The sequence below is a fragment of the Macaca nemestrina genome, chromosome 5, assembly GCF_043159975.1.
Source record: "Macaca nemestrina isolate mMacNem1 chromosome 5, mMacNem.hap1, whole genome shotgun sequence".
Taxonomy (NCBI): Eukaryota; Metazoa; Chordata; class Mammalia; order Primates; family Cercopithecidae; genus Macaca; species Macaca nemestrina.
The window spans coordinates 180796568-180817571 of NC_092129.1; the positions used below are offsets into that span (position 1 = coordinate 180796568).

At 48.0% G+C, this 21004-nt stretch overlaps 1 protein-coding gene and 1 long non-coding RNA gene across 5 annotated transcripts in view; one reads left to right on the forward strand and one right to left on the reverse strand.

Moving 5' to 3' along the window:
- Positions 1–2631: 2631 nt before the first annotated feature.
- Positions 2632–6126, reverse strand: LOC139363520 (uncharacterized). The gene is made up of 3 exons (XR_011624126.1): positions 5991–6126; positions 3540–3581; positions 2632–3417 (listed from the first exon to the last, which is right to left on the reverse strand). It is a non-coding gene; the product is annotated as an uncharacterized lncRNA (long non-coding RNA).
- Positions 5172–21004, forward strand: part of LOC105487323 (solute carrier family 22 member 23) — a 189751-nt gene continuing 173918 nt past the window's right edge. For 3 of the 4 annotated variants that reach the window (XM_071097704.1, XM_011750775.3, XM_071097705.1), the window contains exon 1: positions 5172–6336. In XM_071097704.1, coding sequence (XP_070953805.1) covers positions 5683–6336 — 654 coding nt within the window. In that variant the 5' untranslated portion in view covers positions 5172–5682. The remainder of the gene's footprint in view (positions 6337–21004) is intronic. The other variant, XM_071097706.1, reaches the window with a different exon arrangement.

Below are 21004 nucleotides of genomic sequence, written 5' to 3' on the forward strand. Positions count from 1 at the left end.
GTCTAATAATCTACCTCCTTCAGGAATATTCATTCCTCTTGTCACCCGCTAGCTTCCAGTCACAGAAAAAAAAAATCCATTTAATAACTTTAGATTTGGTTACATCCATCTGTGAGTTTTTCTTCACCTCCATTTAGAATTAGTAGGAAAAGCATTAGGACAAAAAGGTTGTTTAAAGAACATTAGTTTATCTCTTTTGAAAAGTGAAACTTCTTTCCTCTAAGCCCTGCTTACTTCATTGTTCTTTCCTCAAGTCCTTCTAACAATGATTATCTGCAGTTAGCTCACCCATTGTCAAGAGCTCAGCATCCATACTTGAAACTCAAGGTTCATATGCCAACTTTGGGATGATTCTCATCAAACAGAAGAGGCTGTTTCCATGCTGGAATAAAACATATAATATTCATGTATAAGTCTTATCATTGTGTTATTTTCCTCTGTGTGTGTGTGTGTGTGTGTGTGTGAAAGAACATTCTTTTTTTCTTCTTTTTTGAGACAGAGTCTTGCTCAGTCACCAGGCTGGAGTGCAGTGGCATGATCTCTGCTCACTGCAACCTCCGCCTCCCGGTTCAAGCGATTCTCCTGCCTCAGCCTCCCGAGTAGCTGGGACTACAAGTGCGTGCCACCATACCCAGCTAATTTTTATATTTTTAGTAGCGATGGGGTTTCACCATGTTGGCCAGGATGGTCTCGCTCTCCTGACCACATGATCCCCTCGGCCTCCCAAAGTGCTGGGATTACAGGCATGAGCCACCACGCCCGGCCCAAAGAACATTCTTAAGTACAGTAAGACAAAGATGACGTCTATGATTTCCATCAAACAAAAGCCAACATCAAATTTTCGATCAATTTGCTTCGCTAATTTTTTTAACTCAATAAAAGAGTTCAAAATTAAATTTTGAGCAAACTTTGAAAGTAACTGGGCCCTAGCCATCACATTTACAATGGAGTACCTTTTTGCATAGAAGGCTTATCTTCACCTTTTCTGTTTTCACTCAGCCTTTTGATGAATTTTGCTTGTATAGATGAGTAGGTAGTTTTTCTTAAGATATTACCTGTAGCTTTCCTTAGGATAGATTATGTGACATTTTTATTACTTCTGTCACTTAACCAAAGTTAGCATTTTCATTTTCATTTATGATAGGTTTTGTAAATGTCAAATTTCTTGTTAAAGAGTCAGACTTGACATTCCAAAAGGCAAAGGATGATATAAATAATATTCAAGTATACACAACTAGAGTTGGAAATAATTTCAATCACTTTCTCCCACCCTCCCCAAATCAAGGTAACCTACTTTTCAAATATTTATTTGAAAGGAATAAATCAAGCTTCAGAAAAAAAAAAAGAATGACATAGGGTATTCTAAAATGTGATATATCTATCCATAATTCAAGTATAAAGACCATGAATAATCAGAGAAAACCAATGTGAAATCCATTTGGTATGACTTGTAGCATACATTTACAGTTAATTAACCCTGACTTGAATTCCTTAGAATTAACTTTTACAGAATTATAGAGGATTTAAAATTAGGTTTCCATCAATTTTAGAGGTAAGCTAAAAATTTTGTTCTTCTGTTATTTCCAAGGAAGTAGAACTGTTGAAGCGTATTGGTGATCAGGTTATGACTTTCATTTCCTTTCTTTATTTTCTCAATTTTTAGGAAACTATAAACTGGTAGATTCTTTAACATACTTTCAAAGGAAAAGGGAATGACTCAGCTTCTTTATGAAGATCACTGGGTTCAGGATACTCACATAAATTTAGAGTCACAAACACAGCTACTTTTGGGGGCTAAATGACATGCATGAGGGGCATGAGTCAGGCAGGGATGAAGGCAAGCTGGAGAGTGCCTGCTCATTTACTGCAGTCCAAGAAAGCACAGTCCTGCAAACATGGGGCATCAAAAGGACAGTGGCTTCTGCTATGTTCAGAGAAGCCCAAAACACATTTTTTTTCTAAGTATTCAATCTCCCAATTTTGAAATGTTAGCAATTATTTTCCTGAAAACATTGCCTATGGTCTGTGAGCTGCATTTGGCCTATAAGCCACCATCTGCAAGCCAGTACTGCCCAACAGAAGATCATACTGGGAGCTAATCCAGTAACCACAACGCCTTACAACAAGACATATAATTGTCAAATTCATTTCAAGTCTCATGTAGGCTGATCTGAGCACCATCTTTGAGAGACTGAACAAATACGAAAAGGTTGCTTGATGATTTAAGAATCAAAGTAAACAGTTTTATGATTTGAATAGACAGTATCGTCAAGTGATTAATAAGTTGGTACACTCATTTATTTGACAAAGATATATTGAGTGCCTTGCATGTACCAGGCACTGTTTTAGCCACCAGGCATACAGCTCAGTACAAGGCACCTATCCCCGAAGGTGCTTACATTCTAGAGGCAGAATGTAAACAAATACAGAGGTAATAAATAACTAAGCAAACAAGAAAAATAGCAGCTGATGATAATGATCATGCAGAAAATTAAAAACAGTAATTTGTCAACAGGTGTCTGGCTTTCCTATACTGGTCCATGGATCTGAAACCTCACCCCCTGAGACTGTCAGAGTGTCAAATTCTTCCTCTTTACTCCTTTTGCTCAGGTTATGAGATCACTTGTGGCATGTTTTAATAAATTGAAGGCCACTTTATTTTAAAGTAGTTACATTTTAATCTTCTTGACTAGATTTGGTGGAAATATCAATCCAGGAGGGATTTAGGGAAACCTCTAATCTAATCAACAGCTTAATTACAATGCCTGGGTCAGTGCTGCAGACGGTTAATTTCAACCATTTTATGTTGCCTCCTTTTAGCTTCAGTTTTAGAGGACACCATTTTCTAGTGTGTCCCTAAATTCTAAGAATGTACCATTTGAGGATTTTTACCACCTTTTGGGATCTTCTAATCCCAACTAATAACATCTAATCCCTCTAAAATCTAATCCCAACTAATAACATCTTCATAGTGAAACTCTTTTCCTAGGGCCAGGGCTTCTCCCACGTAAAAATGCACACTAACAAACATCTTTGTAAACTCTTCCCTATAGTTGCCCCTGTATGATGAAATGGAGAAATCCTGGAATGTCCAGTCAGAAAAACTGGGTTCAAAACCAGATGTTTGGCTCAGCTGTGGACCAACGTTTTGATCTGGTAGTCAGTCACCTGATCCTTGCTGTTTCTCTTTGAAAGCCCACTTCTTGGGGCGCTGAATGTGAGGACTGAGTGAGAGTGTGAATTTGAAAGCCAACTCTGAAACGCTGGCTATGATAGTTATTCTGATTGGAAGGGCCATTAAGGTCAATGGCAATGCTCCTTTTGTGATCAGTTACAAGAAAACAAATGGGTCCTTGTGACTGTGGGGGAAGGAGGCAGAGCCAGACACGAAGTGGATCTCTTCTGGAAAATCAGCCGCTGAAAGGAAAACAAATAAAATCTGTAAAGTTATATTTCAATTCAAAAAGAAATGTGAATTGTATGTAATGGCAAGAGGAGCACTGGTAATAATACATGGCTAACATTCATCGCGAACTTACTCTGTTCCAGACATGGAGGTCATAACTTTGCATGTATTAGCTCTTCAAATGAGGGGAGGAGAGGGAAGGAAAAGAAAAGTTAAGCTAATAAATAATGTGAAGTTAAAAAAAAATTACCGCGTACATAACGTGCACTATCGTGTCCCCACCAGCCCCCCCGCCCCCAGCTCTTTATACATGTGGTTTCCAGACCCATTTCTCAGAGGTTTGGTGTCTTTTGCAGCCCTTTGGGCCCCTTCCGCCCATTGTTATCTAATCTCCCCTTCTCGGCCACGCAGGAAGGTCCACAACCTCCCCTGTCCCCCAAGACCCGCCCCCCAGCAGCCTTCAGAAATAGTTCTCTCGTACGTAGGTGCCAGCATTTTATGCGGTAAACACATGTTGCCCTTAACACTGAACTGCAGGTTAAAAATGTATTTCACTAAATTATGCAGCGGTTAGCTGAGCAAATAATGAAAATGCAAAAGAATACATTCAGTATATGGAGCTTAGAATATATCCTTTTGGAAAGTTAAACATTTTTTATTTTTTATTTTTGCCCCAAATAAGACTAGAAATGGATTGTTCAATTTAAGACTTCCATTAATAAACTTCTCAGAATATGAAATGTCTCCAATATGTGGGGACGCTGGGGTGAAAGGTGCCGGATAATTCTCATTGGTGCGTGCGCTGGGCGCAGAAGGAAATATGCTAATGTAGCCGTTTGCCGCAGGGTTGGTGTTATTTCTACAGCGCTGGCTGGGCAAGGTTGGCGCTGGAGCAGGACAGGAAGGAGAGGTTTGTCTTCTATGAGAGTCTAGATGTGTGCGCCTGTGCACACGGCGTTCCAAACGTGAATACAAGATCTTAGGGAGGGGGTGGGGAATGCCATCACGTTTATACCGTGTGTATTATAACTCGTGTTGGAGATCTATCCCAGCATCGTGCTTACATCGCATTCACTTAGGAGGGGGGGAAGAAATGGCGATTTGGGAGTGGGTGCGGCAAGTCGCAGGTGGCCAGACACTGCGGGGGACTGGCGACCTGAAACTGGCAAAGGCGCCTCCTTGACCCTGCTCCACGGACACAAAAATCAACCTTATTCGCTCCTGGAAAAAGCGCAGAGGGTTGTTCCCGAAGGCTGAAGACCCTCGGGCTTGAGACTGGGAGCGGGGCGCGGGCAGCGGGACGGCCGGGCACCTCTGAGGAGACAGAGGTCACGGAGACTGGCGCGCGCGGAGTGGGTGGGGGGCCCGCGCGGCTGCGGGAACCCAGCCTCACAGAAGACCCGGCCCACACGTTCTCAGCGCATGCCGACTTCGCCCGGACCCCTTGCCGGCCGGCGCCCCCTGCTACGCCCGCCTCCTCCTCCCCCGCCTCGCCCGGCGCGAAACGGGCACGGGCAGGGGATCCTCCAGCCAGGCGGGCCCGGGGTGTCCCGTTTCCCCCGCCCCCCCTCCTGTGGATCCCGGGCGGCGGCGGAGCGTCCGGGCTGGAGGGGGCGCTCGCGCGCAGGAGCCGAGCGCAGCAGGTGCCGCGGTTACCTCCACCTCGGCGGGGGGAGAGGGGGCGGGCCGGGGGGCAGGGAGGAGGGGAGGAGGAGGAGAAGGAGGAGAAGGAGCGGGGCCGGCTCCAGGAGCCCGAGAGCGCGGCCGGCTCGGCAGGCTGGGTCCCAAGCTCGCGGCTTCCGGGAGGCGCTCGGAGTCGGAGAAATACAGCGCGGCCACCCCGGAGCAGCAGCAGTTGCCCGCACCGCCGCCCGCACCGCCGCCCGCAGGGCCCTGAACCGCTGGCAAGGGCGCGGGCCGGGCGCGGCGCCGGCTCCTCCTCCTGCCGCGGCCGGCGCGGAGCAGCGGAGAGCGGCGGGCTCGGCAGCCGGCGCCCGGGCCGCGGAGCCGATGAGCTGCGGCGGCTGAGGGCCCGGCCGGCCTCTGCCCGCCTCTGCCCGGCGCCCGAGCGGGGCCACAGCGCCCGGGGCGCGGGGTCCGGCGGGTGACATGGGGGCGGCCTGACGCACCCGGAGCCGCCGAGCGCTCTCTCTTGAGCCGTGGGCCCTCCTCGGCGGCAGCGGCTGCAGGCGCCTGGCCCGGCGCGCTGTGCCCGGGGCGCCCGCGGAGCCTCCGCCGCGCTCTATGCGCCTCTGCGGGAGCCGCGGGCCCGGGCCATGGCCATAGACCGGCGGCGCGAGGCGGCAGGCGGCGGGCCCGGGCGGCAGCCGGCCCCGGCCGAGGAGAACGGCTCCCTGCCGCCCGGGGACGCGGCGGCCTCGGCGCCCCTCGGGGGACGCGCGGGCCCCGGCGGCGGCGCGGAGATCCAGCCGCTGCCTCCACTGCATCCTGGAGGCGGCCCGCACTCGAGCTGCTGCTCGGCTGCTGCGGCCCCGAGCCTCTTGTTGCTGGACTATGACGGGTCGGTGCTGCCCTTCCTCGGGGGCCTGGGCGGGGGCTATCAGAAGACCCTCGTGCTGCTCACCTGGATCCCGGCGCTGTTCATCGGCTTCAGCCAGTTCTCGGACTCGTTCCTCCTGGACCAGCCCAACTTCTGGTGCCGCGGGGCCGGCAAAGGCACCGAGCTGGCGGGGGTCACCACCACAGGCCGGGGGGGGGACATGGGCAACTGGACCAGCCTCCCCACCACCCCCTTCTCCACTGCCCCCTGGGAGGCTGCCGGCAACCGGAGCAACAGCAGTGGCGCGGACGGAGGCGACACACCACCCCTGCCATCCCCTCCGGACAAGGGGGACAACGCCTCCAACTGTAACTGCCACGCGTGGGACTATGGCATCCGCGCCGGCCTCGTCCAGAACGTGGTCAGCAAGGTAAGGGCCGCGGCCGCCCAGTCCCTCCGACCCTCTCCATGCAAATCGAGGTCCAAGCCCGAGCCAGCTGGAGACCCGAAGTCCCCAAAGTGGTGGTGCTAGAGTGTGTGTACGGCGTTCCGCACTGGCTTAATCTCCTTCCGTCCCCCAAACCACATCCCTTTACTTGGGCATAAAGGGAGCGCCATAGCCTTTACTAGTTTGCACCCAAACTCCTGTCCCAGTACGCGGATGGAAAGCGCGCCCTTCCCCCACCCTCGGGGCGAGGCAGCTGACCTGTCACCAGCCTGCTCTGGAGGAGTCGGACTGGCGTCGTTCAAGGTCTGCTGGGGGAGCCGGGACCACGGCCCTGTTCTGCCCGGTTAGTTGTCCCTGCGTCTCCCACAAAGCAATAGTCTCCCATCTCGCACTTGATTTTGACAGAGGTAAAGCCCACTAAAGAACTGGAGAGCCAGAGAAGCAGACTCCTGCAAATCTCCAACCCGCACCCGTGCTCAGTCCTCCCGCAAAGATATCTGACTTTAGACTTTACTGCCCCAGTGTCTCCTCCAGTGTTTTCTCAGCACTTCAGTAAACATCACTACAGTATAGGAAGGACGTGGAGAATATGTCATTTGGGTGTTCCTGGGCTGTTACCACTCTTACACAGCAGCTGCTTTGGGCTGAGGCACAGAGAACGGGGTGTGCTTTAGCTGAAACATGCACCTTGTCCTCTGAGTCGTGTAGCTAAAGCTCCCTTGCAGAGGTATTGCATGGTGTGAAATGTAGCAGAAGGGAGTTGTAAGACAAGTGTGAGGGCCTAAACACAGAGTGGGCAATGGTGGACACTCAATGCCCTAGACAGCTATAATTTTATTCTTAACATATAGGAGATATCAAGACATTTGTAGTTTTGCTCCTTGTGTCTAAAATAAATAATTCACATTTTAAAGTAAATATAGACTCTCCCCCACCCCACCCCCCTACCCATTCTGGGCAGTTCTGGCAGAGTTTTAAATGCTTTGTCGAAATGTATGAAATTGGACAGTTTTAAATAGTCATTGTGCATGTAACCTCCTCCCCCCATGTGCATTGGTTAACAGTTGTAGCTCATGGATGTGTAAGATGAAACTCTTACATCATCATAATCATTGTTTTAATCTTGTACCAACCTGGCCAGAAATGCTCTGTCCTGTGGGAATCGTCTGACTGAGCTGCCCCTGCTGCCCTGCAAGGTAATAGGGTAATGTCCTTCTAGCTGGGTTCACCTTGATCCCACCCACCTCCTACCCCCTGCTTTCTAAAGGTGTTTCTGTGACTGTTTTCATTTCACGGAGGGCAATATTTCTTTTTTGGTTTAGCAGCACAGAAAAATTAAGAACAATGACTATTTAAATCACTGTGTATGTCTGACAGACTGAGGATTTGGCAACATTGTTAAGTATTTTAAGTCCCTTTCTAGAGCAGAGGGAGAATAATGGATCAAAGTGAGTATGTGTGAAGAGTGCTGTGTCCAGGGGTCAAAGCAGAGGTGAACTTGAAAGTGACGAGGTGGGATAGAGTGCCATTACCTTGGCAGTGAGGACCCAGGAAACAGCTATTCACACTCAGCCATGCGTGGTGGGAGGAGAGAACAAAAATAGTTCTTAAAAGCAGACTATGGAGGCATATTGGAGAGCTGGGCAGTTTTTCTAAATTAGCACTCGAGAGGGGCACAGACAGCACTCATGTGTGTGGCATGTTTTGGGTGATGCTTGATGACAGTTGCAGTTACTGGGCCAGACTGAGAGGGAAAACCTGGGAACAATAATTAGACACACATTTTCTTATACAGTAAAGCCTAGAAAGGACATATTGATTTTCACAGACAAAAAAGATCTAAATAAAGGACTGCCTTCCCAGTGTTCTGTGTGTTTCAAGCACATAACAAATGCTTCAAAGAGCTTTTCAAGCACATTTTGGCCTGTTGGAAGGCAGACTTTTCCTGTGCTGCTGTGTATGTTGAATATTGTAGCAGATGCACAAATGTGGGATATACACTATGATGAGTGCAGAAGTTCTAGGGGTCAGGTGCTTGTCAGCCCGTGTCCCAAGTAGAAGCAGAAGTGGAAGGAGCCTTTGCCTTCTCTCAGCAGATAAAGGCTTCGGGTTTGAGAAGCTGCCTTTTGCGCCTCTTTCCTGCCCTGTTCCATGATCTTTCCCTTGCAAATAAGCCTCATGCTGTCTTCAGCATGTATCCTGTATTTAGCATGTATCCTTTAGCGTGTGTGTGCCCTGCAATATTTGCACTGTTCCGTCCCTAGGTGCCAGATAGGGAGAGGAAGACAGAAGAGCTACCAGGCACAGTTCTGGGCCTCTTTCTCATGTGGCTGCTGGTATCCTAGCACCTACCTACACACGTGAAACTGTCCAGCCAGTTAGAATCCCAGGTTGTTGTAGTTAAGAGGGATCTTAGGGCTGACAAGCCTCTCTCCCCTTCTGCGTGGTGTCTCTGACATGAAGTTATCCATCCTAGTTTGAACACTTCCATCGATGGGAAGGGAGCGCTTTGTTAACAAGGCAGCTAGTCCATCCCGTAGTTGCTCTTCCTTGCAGGGAGGTACACTTTTTGGTAAATAAAACTGAGGTTAACTCATGCCTATTTGTGCCACTTCCTCCTCAGAACAATTGTGGTTTTTAAAATTATTTCTTAAATAAAATGTGCTTTCAATAGCTTCTTTCCTGGCTGAAAAATCTACAGTAGTTAAGCTATTCTATACGTACAAACATTTGCCATACTTACTGCTCTGGTTGGCATGCGTGTCTCTTACGCATGGTACCCAGAAAGCAACTCAGCCAGACCCTGTGTGTTCTAACCCAAAGAGGGGATTGATGGATCCTGTCCTTCCCCTACTGCAACCTAGAGTTGATGCATTAGGCTTAAACTAGACATGACATACTTCTGCTGCCAGACCGTGATCACCAACCCCCACCAACTCCCACCAATGCTGGTTTCCTGGGAGTGGTGGATGAAGTCAGGATTTTCTCAGTTTTAGGTTCATGTAGCATGACCATGACTTAGGTTTCATCTTAATCATTTTGAGTTTCTAGATCTCTCCTGTTAGGATCTTTTTGTTTTTATTTTTTGCCTTGGCCATGGTATTTGTTACCGGTACCAGCATTTGCATTACAGAATCTGCAATGCCTTCAAAATAAGGACAACGCTAATGTCACTTTCTTTTGTGCAGCCCTTTACAGTTGATAAAACATTTCATATACATTATTTTCTTTAATTAAGAATAATAACCCAAGGCCAGTCTCCGGTGGTATGATCACAGTTCTCTGAAACCTCCCCCTCCCAGGCTTAAGTGATCTTTCTGCCTCAGCCTCCTGAGTAGCTGGGACTACAGGCATGCACCACCACACCTGGCTAATTTTTATTTTTATTTTTATTTTTTTGCAGAGATGGGGGTCTTGCTATATTGCCCAGGCTGGTCTTGAACCCCTGGCCTCAAGCAGTCCTCCTGCCTCGGCCTCCCAAAATGTTAGGATTACAGGTGTGAGCCATCAGCCAGACTAATAGCAAGTGATAATCATGGATTTTAAGTCACTGAACACACATTTGAGTGTGCCATGTGTTCTGTACAAGAACCAGGTACAGATGCTCCTCTGCTTAGGATGGGGTTGTGGTTGTGTCCAGATAAACCCCTCATCAGTTGGAAATATTGAAAGTGGAAAATACATTTAATACACCTAACCTATTGAATATGCTGGCTTAGCCCAGCCTACCTTAGGTGTGCTCAGAACACTCACATTAACCCACAGTTGGGCAGGATCATCTCACACTAAGCCTATTTTATAATGTGTTGAATATCTCATGTAACTTATGGAATGTAACTGTACTAAAAGTGAAAAAGAGAATGGTTGTGTACTTCAGATACTCACGCAACCATTGTGTTTTTCACTTCTGGTGAATAAAGCAGCCCTTATTGATACAGTTTCTACTGAATGTGTATTGTGTTCACACCATCATCAAGTCAAAATATCATCAAGTCGAACCGTTTTAAGTCGGGGACCATCTGTGTTCAACTTTCTGATGACTTTCATAAGCTCTGCATTTTATCTCCCAGCTCTGTTGAAAGGTATTGTCAGTGCCTTGCAGAAAAGAATCAAATTCCTTCCAAGTCACATAGACAGCAAGTTTTGGGGGAACTAAGGACAAACAGGTCTGCAGCTCAGCTCAGTTGGCTTCCTTCTCCTACACCAGCATTCCCTGTGCAGCCCAAATTCTCAGATATTCTGAGATCTTAGTCAACAAAGGTAAAACAAACAAAAAGAAACTCCATGGACTTACAAATATTGCTCTTAATGATTTGCACAGGCTGGGGGCAGTGGCTCACGCCTGTAATCCCAACACTTTGGGAGGCCTAGGTGGGTGGATCATCTGAGATTAGGAGCTCAAGACCAGCCTGGCCAACATGGTGAAACCCCATCTCTACTAAAAATAGAAAAATTAGCTGGGTGTGGTGGCACGCGCCTCTAATCCCAGCTACTAGGGAGGCTGAGGCAGGAGAATCGCTGGAGCCTGGGAGTGAGAGGTTGCAGTGAGTGAGACTGCACCACTGCAACTCCAGTCTGGGTGACAGAGTGAGACCCTGTCTCAAAAAATAATAATAATTGGCACAGTGTATCCTTCATTGTTCTGAGTGAATCAGTTGGTTTCTAATACTCATCACTTTCTTGAGTAATCTCTGGAATTTTTGCCAATAATCAATGCCAGCTGAACTTCCCAAGCCCAATTTTTTTTCTGTATTTGAAGTGTAGGATGTTTGTCCAGCTCCAATCTTCTGGTAGCATTTCCTCTGTTCTCATGAATTTGCAAAGATTTCTGACCCTTATCCTGAAAGTTGCTTAAATATCCTGGGAAGTAATTTGTATCCTTTTTCTAGGGCTAAAGAGTAGAAGTTATTTAAAGTGACTTTAAGTACAATTTAATTAAGACTTGAAATAATTATATCATTGCAACAGTAACACTTTTAAAAATAGCCCACAATTCCATGATCCTAGTTATCATATGATAACCATTTTTCACTTTTGAAATGCCTTACACACAAACCTGTTTTTACAGTTCTAATCAAAGTGTTCATTTAATGGAATCTACTATTTTCTTGACACCTTATCAAAAGTATTTGTCCAGTTCTTCCAAAACATTTTAAATGCATGATATTTTGCTGATTTATTAAAAGTTCTTAAATTCTTTACCTAATACTGAACTGACGGCCGGGTGCAGTGGCTCACGCCTGTAATGCCAGCACTTTGGGAGGCCAGGCCGGGCGGATCATGAGGTCAGGAGTTCCAGACCAGCCTGGCCAACATAGTGAAACCCCGTCTCTACTAAAAATACAAAAATTAGCCGGGCATGGTGGCTCACGCCTGTATTCCCAGCTACTTGGGAGGCTGAGGCAGGAGAATAACTTGAACCTGGGAGGCGGAGGTTGCAGTGAGCCGAGATCGCTCCACTGCACTCCAGCCTGGGCAACAGAGCAAGACTCCATCTCAAAAAAAAATAATAAAATACTGAACTGACTACCCTGAGGTCATCCCAGTGGTGGCTTTTGTCTAGTATATGCAACAACAGTGGATATATTCATGCATATCTACTTGAAAAAATTGACTATAGTAGGTAATACATGTACATCGTACAGAAAGCATAGAGTAAAAGTAACATTTCTTTCTGTCTCTGCCCCCAGTTTCCCTCTTCAGAAGCAACCATGGTTAGCAGTTTCTCACATACCCTTCCAGAAATGTTCTACTTTCATTTATATATTTTGTCTCAGAAACACTAGCGTATCCTAAACACTATTTTTTGCCTTTTTTTAAAACTTATGCTGGAGATGAATACATCAGTACATAGAGGTACTCATTCTTTTTTATGTCTGCATAGTATTCCATTGTCAGACTGGGCTGTCATTTATTTAACTAATCACTCACTGAGGAAGCATTGAGTTTGTCTCCAGTCTTTGCTGTTATATTCACAATATATCTTGAAATCTTGGCATACACAGACATTTGCACATGTTTAAGAAATTTTAGAAGTGGGAGGGTCAAAGTAGGCTGCATTTTTACATTGATAGGTACTGGCAGAGTGTTACATGTAGAAATCTTAGCTATGTACAGTTACACTAATAATGTGTGTAGTCCTGTTCCCCACACCCTCCTTGACCCAGGGGGTTATCAAATGTTTACATATTTTCTAGTCTGATGTGCAAAAAATTATATTTGGTGGTGGTTGTGATTTGTACTTCTCTTGTTATGAAGGAAGTTAAACATCTTTTTGAAAGTTTTTGAGCCATCCATATTTCCTGTTCTTTGAACTGTCTCTTCATTTCCTTTGCCTTTAGGTCTGTGTATATGCTGTAAGAAGCATTATTTTCTTATGTATTTATAGGTGCACTTTATGATGTGAATTAACCCTTCTGGATGACTCATAACCATTTTCCTCGAGTTTGCTGTTTGGTTCTTTAAATTATGTATATTTTTGTTATGTAGAAACTTACGGTTTGGTTAGAGTTATATGAATTAATCTTCTTTTTTATTATTTCTTATGTTAGATTTAAGGCTTGGAAGATTCCTGGAAGACTGGGGGGAAATCCTATGTTCTCTTCTAATATTTTTATGATCTTATAACTTCTTTATTTGGGGGTTGGAGATATCTGTTTTGCTTTTACTGAGCTATTAGGATAAATTGCCAGAAAGGTCAGAGGATATAACCAGCATTTCATGCAGACTTTGACTTGCTCGTAACAATATCCTAAACATTTAATTTGGCAGTGGCCCTTATTAATGTAAGGATTAGAGGCTAACCAGCTGTTAAGCCGCCTTTTCACCTCCGTTTGGGAGACAGCAGTCTTCCCAGGTCATAGGTCTCCCTTTCCTTCTTCATCTTCCTGTTCTGAACCATCTGCAAATCTCTCACTCTCCCTCTCACTCTTTGTCTTCCTCTCCCTCTCTGTCAGTAACATTTTTTGCAGGTTGCCTTTACTTTGGTCTTAGTCCAAGGTAGGATTGAGTCAAAGGTTGGTGTCATTTAAAAACATGGTGGACTTTCTGAATCTTTGTCCTGAGGTTGCCACAAACGGGTGGTGTGTGGGAGCCAGCTTGGCTTCTGCTGACTCTGAGCCTACTGCACGTGTCTATCCAACTTCACATTCACTAATGTCATGCTGGCAGCTTGAAATTCACCATGGTGGGAGCATTGACACCACAGGAATTGGCAAACAGTACAGATCAGGGTTTGTTTTTTTCTTCATAGAGCCAGTTGATAAACATTTATCACACTGATGAGTGCCACTTAAAACAATTTTTTTTGGCCCAGCGCAGTGGCTCACACCTGTAATCCTAGCACTTTGGGAGGCCGAGGGAGGTGGATCACCTGAGGTCAGGAGTTTGAGACCAGCCTGACCAACATGGTGAAATCCCGTCTCTACTAAAAATATAAAAATTAGCTGGACATGGTGGCAGGTGCCTGTAATCCCAGCTACTCAGGAGGCTGAGACAGGAGAATCACTTGAACTCAGGAGGCAGAGGTTGCAGTGAGCTGAGATTGTGCCATTGTACTCCAGTCTGGGCAACAGAGTGAGACTCCATCTATCTCAAAAAAAAAAAAAAAAAAAAGAGAGAGAGAGAGAGAGACCAGGTGCAGTGGCTCACGCCTGTAATCCCAGTACTTTGGGAGGCCAAGGTGGGCGGATCCGGATCACGAGGTCAGGAGATCCAGACCATCCTGGATAACATGGTGAAACCCCGTCTCTACTAAAAATACAAATAATTATCCGGGTGTGGTGGCGGGTGCCTGTAGTCCCAGCTACTTGGAAGGCTGAGGCAGGAGAATGGCGTGAGCCCAGGAGGCGGAGCTTGCAGTGACCCAAGATCTGCCACTGCACTCCAGCCTGGGCGACAGAGAGAGACTCCGTCTCAAAAAAAAAAAAAGAGAAAAAAGTTTCTTTCTCCTCCTTTTCACAGATTTGAGTGCCTGTTCTGAGCATTGTGCTATGTGTTGGGGATACAATGATAGGTGAAAGTAGACAGCTCAGCTTCCATAGAGCTTAGAGACTTCTGGGGAAGGCACACCCAAACTGATGGAGTAATAATCTTTTAATTACAAACTGAGTTAAGTGTGTAGAAAGATTGAGAGACTAGAAGAACAACAACAACAAAACCCTGACGTAGACAGACTGGTCTGTGTAAGAAAGTGACATCTGAGATAAGAGCTGAGCTTTGAGTAGGAGGTAGAGAGAGAGGCAAAAGAGGAGAGATGTGTGTGCTTTCCAGAGAGAGCAATGGCATTTGCAAAGGCCCTGTGCATGCGGGGCCTGGAATTGATAGCAACTGATATGGGCATGGTGGGTGGTGACGGCTTATAAACCGTGCTAAGAACTTTTCCTCTAATTTCAGAGCAAAGAAAAACCATCAAAGAGTATTAAGTGGGATAAGGGATATGACGCAGTCAGAATTCATATTTTTGAAAAGACCTCTCTGGCTGCAGTGGGATCTCGTGGGGGGGGGGGGGGGAAGGTTGTGCTGCGTGCACAGGAGAAAGCCAGCGAGGCCTGTAGAAGATGCTGGGTTATCCCAGGGCTGACGGGGAGGCAGACACTCTCGGGAGATACCAAGGAGATGCCCTCAGCCAGCTGAGGTGAGGCCTTGGGAATGGAGGGCTTCGAAGGAGGGCATGTGGAATGAGAAGACGGCCTGGGCCCAAACACTGCACATACAATGGACACTTGGGGCTCTGCAGCCACCCATAGGCAGAGGGGAGGGAGGAGAGCTTTTGACAGGGAAAGGCAGCCTGACCAGAGGTTCTGGAGGAAGCTGGGCCTGTTTGGGAAGCAGACATGCTGGTCTGCATGGGGCTCCTGGGGATGAATGGTGGGAAGTCCTACTGGAAGCTCAGAGGCCAGACAAGGGGGCCTAAGCCTGTTCCTAGGGCTGTCGATAGAAAACATGGAACCTTTGGAGTGTTCTGGCATTTTCTCTTGCCCTCCTACTCAACAAGGGAGGAAGCTAATTAAATTTCCACACAGTTGAAAGACCCAGATATGTGAAACCACAGGGCTAGAATTTGCCTTCCAATTCAGCCAGCTTTGCCTTTGCTAATTGCTTAGTCTAGGTAAAAGATTGTCCTGGGCATGGCCATGTTTAATATGATCATCTAGTCCAAGCCTTCAGTTTAGATGAGAAGGCTGAGCTGGAGGGCCATTGGCTTGTCCAAAGCTACCAGCCTATTAGGGTTTGAATCCAGTTCTCCTTATCCTCTGCTCCAGAGTGGCCCTCACCGTGGGAGAGGGGCCAGGAAGGGCTGGCAGGGGCTCCCACCCCTTGTGACTTCTCCCTGGCACTGGCCTTTCAGAGGTGACCCTCCCGTTGTTCTTGAGAATGGTGGTTGCTGTATGTTTGGGTTTCTGGACAGTTCTGCTGTGGCTTTGCATGGGTTGGCTTCTGCAGAACACGTGTCTGGGCAGATTTCTCTACTCTCTGCCTTCTTAGTCCTGCTAGCCAGGCCCCCTGTCTTGTCTTGCTGCTCTTAACACCACAGGCCCAAGAGACAGAAAATAAGATGGAAACCTGCCCACATCACTCCCCTGCTTGAAGCCTTCCACAGCTCCCAATCACTTCAGCACCCAGCGAGGGTGCCCTCAGACCTGAGCCCCACATGCCTTTCCTCTCCTCCCCTGCCACTCCTCCTTGTTGTAGGGGGCATCTTGTATACAGTTCCCAGCCCAGGCTCTCTTACTGCCTCGGTGCCTTGCTAATGCTATTCCACTTGCCCGAGCCCCTTCCCTCCTTCCTTCAGCCCCTTGGTTCCTGCTCATCCCTCAGGTCAGCTCAGTCTCCATCTGAAGGATGACAACCAGCTGTCCCCTTATCCAAGCCCTCACTGGACCCTGATTAAAAGGATGTCTGGCCTCTCCCCTCCTGAAGGTCTTTGACTTTATGAGGTCGTAAATGTCTGAACTCACCTGAACTTGATGTCATGAAAAGGGCAAGAGTGGCTGGGTACAGTGGCTCATGCCTGTAATCCCAGCTACTTAGGAGGCCGAGGCAGGAGAATTGCTTGAACCTGGTAAGTGGAAGTTGCAGTGAGCCAAGTTGGCGCCATTGCACTCCATCCTGGGGGACACAGTGAGATTCTGTCTAAAAAAAAAAAAAGGGGCCCGAGTGGCAGGCCTGGCTTGCAGCCCCGACTCTGCCGCTTGTCATGCATCTGTCTCCTGGAGCATTACTGTACCTGTTTCCTCAACGGTAGAATGGGGTCAGTGCTGCCTGACCTTGAGGGGCATTGTGAGGACAGAGGCAGAACGCTGGGAAGCGTGCCTCACCCCCACGTGCCTGGCAAACAGCCCCCACCCTGGAAGCCTCAGGTGCTTTTCTTCCTCCCCTTGGTGGGGTGAGGACGACCGGGGTGAGTCACCTGAGAAGCGCTTTGAGGGGGAGGAGCTGAAGGCCACACCTGGAAAGGCGATTTATTCCTTGGGTGCTGCCAGGTGTCTGCTGCCTTTGCCCAGAAACTGGTGATGTTCAGAGCTAGGTATGCCCTTCAGACAGGAAGCCTGCATCCAGGGTGATGGGAGGAGCCCCACCAAAAAGCACCCTCCACAGGGTTTGTTTATGTGCTGAGTTCCAACCTGGAAACAAAACGGATCACTGGGCCACAGGATTCAGAGAGAGGCCACGATCAGAAAGGAGGGACCTTCCTGGGGAGGCAAGGCCTGGTTAGCTGAGGCTGGGAGAGGGGGGCTCTGCCTGGCTCTTCACTGCCTCCTGGAGTTCTCAGGCCAGAAATCTGAGTTTATGCCATTTAGTGAAAGATGAGCTTCATGTGTTTGCAAGCCTGGCTTGGGTGTGCTGCGTGAAAATATGGCTCAGAGAGAGTGGAATTCGAGAGAGGAGTTGATGGTGACGTTGAGCCCGTGGCAGCAGAGCTCAGAGAGCACACTAGGGGAAAGCTGAAAACTGGAGACAGGGCTGGGGCCCCTTCCCACTTGCAGCTGAGATTTTATGGCAGGCCATGGACTTTGACCTCAGTATTGTAAAAACCTTAATCTTCTGCAGGCTGGAGTTTAGTTGTTTTGTTCTTTTGGTCACTATTGATGGGCAGATCTCTCTCCGCACAAGTGACCTAGAGATTGACAAGGGCCTATTTGTCTAGGAAAGGGCAGGGGCTGTTGAGTGCATGAAGTGGATTCCTCTCAAATAAACCATTGCTGTGAGAGGATACCGCCAGCACTCGCCCGTCCATGGCGTCTGCATGGTATTGTATCCTGTCAGACCTCTCTTGGGACTCTCTTGGCTACAAGTGACTAAAACAAATTTAAATTACATTAACAACATATAAAAGGAATTTCTTGGAAAGATGCAGGGCAGGGGTGGAGGGTGGGATCTGAGATCACAAAGTGGGGTGGGAGTGTCTTTTAGGACACTCAGAAGCCATATTATCTCATCCTTTTCTCCAGAAGTGAGCTCGGTTCCCGCTTCAAACTGGCTTCGCCTGATGCTTCTGCTCATGTGACCCCCGGTCAAGCAACGGCCAACACAGAGGCCAGCATCTCTCTGTCCAACACCAGCTTCCTGGGTGCAAATCTGATGCTCAGCATGGGTTGGGGTGAGGAAAAGGAGGTTTTGGAGCAGGGAGTGAGGTTACCCAGGGCTGGGGACGCCTTCAAATGGTGTGACAGGATATGGTTCCGGCTGTTCTTCAAGCTGGGGTGGACGGGTTTATAGGCAGATGTCTCTGGCAATTAATTGAGGGTAATTGAGTATTGACGATTTAACCACTAAATGCTTTAAACAAAGTATTCTCTTCTCTCCCGGAGACTCAGGATGTCACTCACCTGCTGGCTACTTGAGCTGAGTGTGGAATTAGCAGGAACACGAACCTTCTGAGGCCTCTCTTCTAGGAATCATTAAACATGGCCTTCGATATCAGCTCCAGATCACCCAGGAAGCTTGGAAGGAGCCGTTGGACAGTCACCAACACAGTGTTGCCAATTGTCACTCCCACCCCTGCCTTCACACAGGGCCAGTCTCCTGCTTTCCAAACATTTCTTCTGGTCAGGGCCAGCTACATAATTCGCAGGTCCCCGTGGAAAATAAAAATGCAGAGTCCCTTATTGACAGAGCATGTTGTCACCACTGCAGAGCTAAGCAAGGGTTTCCCCAAGCCTCTCCCAGTCTGTCTTTCTTGTTTCTCAGTAACTTCTCTGCCTCTCCTTCATTGTATTTCGTATCTTTTTCTAGATATCTTTTGGTCAAAAGCGAAACACTTTTCGAGGGCCTGCTTTTCCCAGGGAACAGCTTTATAAAGCCCTAACCAATTTTGTTTGGGATGTTTGGTTAGCTCAAGGTGTGCAGTGGCGTGAAGGAGCCAGGGAGCCGTCTTCTATTTGAAAGTGCCGCTCTCTCAATGTTGAGACAGTTGTTTTATTTATCTGAAAGGAGAACCAAAGAGCTGAGTCACAGAGATGTCTGGTTAAAGTTGTTAACTCGTAGGAATGCTAGTTAAGTGTTTATCAGGTGTTTTTTTGGTTTGTTTGCTTTGTTTTGTTTTTTATAAAGGGGGGGGGTCAGTCCTTTATATAATTTAATTCAACTAGCTAACAGTCATGCTTTATTCCTTGGAAACATTTTTAAAATAGGTGCAAAGGAGATAATGCTGGCTTAAAACAACCACAAGCATCTCAGTGGTCATATCGTATTATGGACGGGTTATGTACTTAGCATCGTAATTTGCACTATAGAGCGTTTCCTCCGAGATTAGATGAAAAGCTGCCTTTTGCGTGTGTTTACAAGATGCTTTACAAATTGGGTGCCCTTGATTGCTACGTGTTGAAGAACTCCACTGTTCTCAAATGGATATACTTTAGCATCTGCAGTAAGTGGGTTGTCTTTGTCCTACTCTTTTAAAAAATTGTCTTTATTCATAATTGTGGTAAAACTATAAATTATAAAATGTACTGTTTTAGCCATTTTTCAGGGTACAGTTCTGTGGCATTGGATACATTCTCATTGTTGTGCAGCTGGCACCATCATTCATCTCCAGAACGATTCCATCTTCCCAAACTGAAACTGTCCCCATGAAACCCCAGCTCCCCGTTCCCCTCCTCTGGCAACCCCATGCTACCTTCTGCCTCCTTGAATTTGCTTACTCTGGGTACCTCATATAAACAGAGTAACACAGCGTTTGTCCTTTTGTGACTGGCTCGTGTCGCTCAGCGTGATGTCGTCAAGGCTCATCCATGTGGCAGTGTGTGAGCGTTTCCTTCCTGCCTTAGACTGAGGAATACGCCATTGTGTGCCTGCACCACATTCTGTTTGTTTGTTCACCCATCGGCAGACACCTGGGTCGCCTCTACCCCGTGGCTGTGGTGCGTGTGTGGCTGGGAACTTGGGTGATGCCCTCCTTCTTGAAGACAGTTCCGGACAATCCTTCCATCCCTCCCCTGCCCTCCCCTTCAGAGGCAGTGCTGCAGCCGCTCGCGTGGTGTCCCTGATCTTCCTCTCAGAACATCTGCCCTGGGCTGGTGTCACAGATGGGTAGAAGACCATGTCTGCCCTGGAGAAGGGAGCTCTTCATGTAGCCGGAGACGGTTGGGAAATTGAATATCCCTGGCATGCGGCATAGGACGAGCGGGGCAGGGAATGGGAGCCGAGGGTGTGGGGGTGAACTGAGCACATCCCAGGAAGGCAGGTGTGATGCACCATGAGGTGCCTTGGCCCAAGAACAGGACAAGGTGCAGGGGTGCAGAGGAGTTGATTCTGTCAGTCGCAGGGAAGCCCAGGGCCTGTGGCATCTGAGCCATCCCCAGGGAGGGCTTGGGTTTGAGCAGTGGAAAGGATTGAGAGAGGACCTCTTCTGTGCGGAGCTGGTGAAGACGGGGAAGGGACATGTGCAGGGTGCAGAGAGGATGTGGCCTAGAGGAGGGTATGGGTCCTGACGCCGCAAGGCCCCCCTCCAAAGCCATAGCGTCAGCCGTGGGCATAGCTTGATTTTTTCCTCTAGTAGACAATGAGTCTCCTGAACTTTGTAAGTAAGGAAATGATAGAAGAACGAGACTTTAGGACTTGATGGGAGAGATCCAGGAGAGAAGGGCTCGTGTCCACCCAAGGGGTCTGTCTACAGCCCCTCAAGCCAGCCCCTGAGGTGCTGTACCTCCAGGATACACCCATGTTACTCAGTGCCTCTTGAAAATCACCTGAACGAGTCCCTATCACAAAACACGGCCATCGTCCTACCCAGGGGCCACAGCCCTCTCCCTCTCGACATGTCTGAGCTCCTGCAAAGCACCTCCTCTGCCCAGTGCCCAGTGCTCCTGCCTCCTACAGTCCCCAGCCCAGCACTGCGTGGTCTCTCCTCTGCAGGGGCTGTCAGGCTTGCCTGATGCCAGACCCCACACAACTGCTCAGGGATTTCAGTTGACCTCCCTGGGTAAGTTTCTAGGGCTTCAGAGTACCACAGACGGGCAGCTTCAACAGCAGAGATGTATTGCCTCACAGTTCTGGAGGCTGGAAGTCCAAGACCAAGGTTCAGCAGGGTTGGTTTTTCCTGAGGCCTCTCTCCTTGACTCGTAGATGGCTGTCTTCTCACTCTGTCCTCACACGGTCTTCCCTCTGTGTGTGTCTGCGTCCTCATCTCCTCTTCTTATAGGGACCC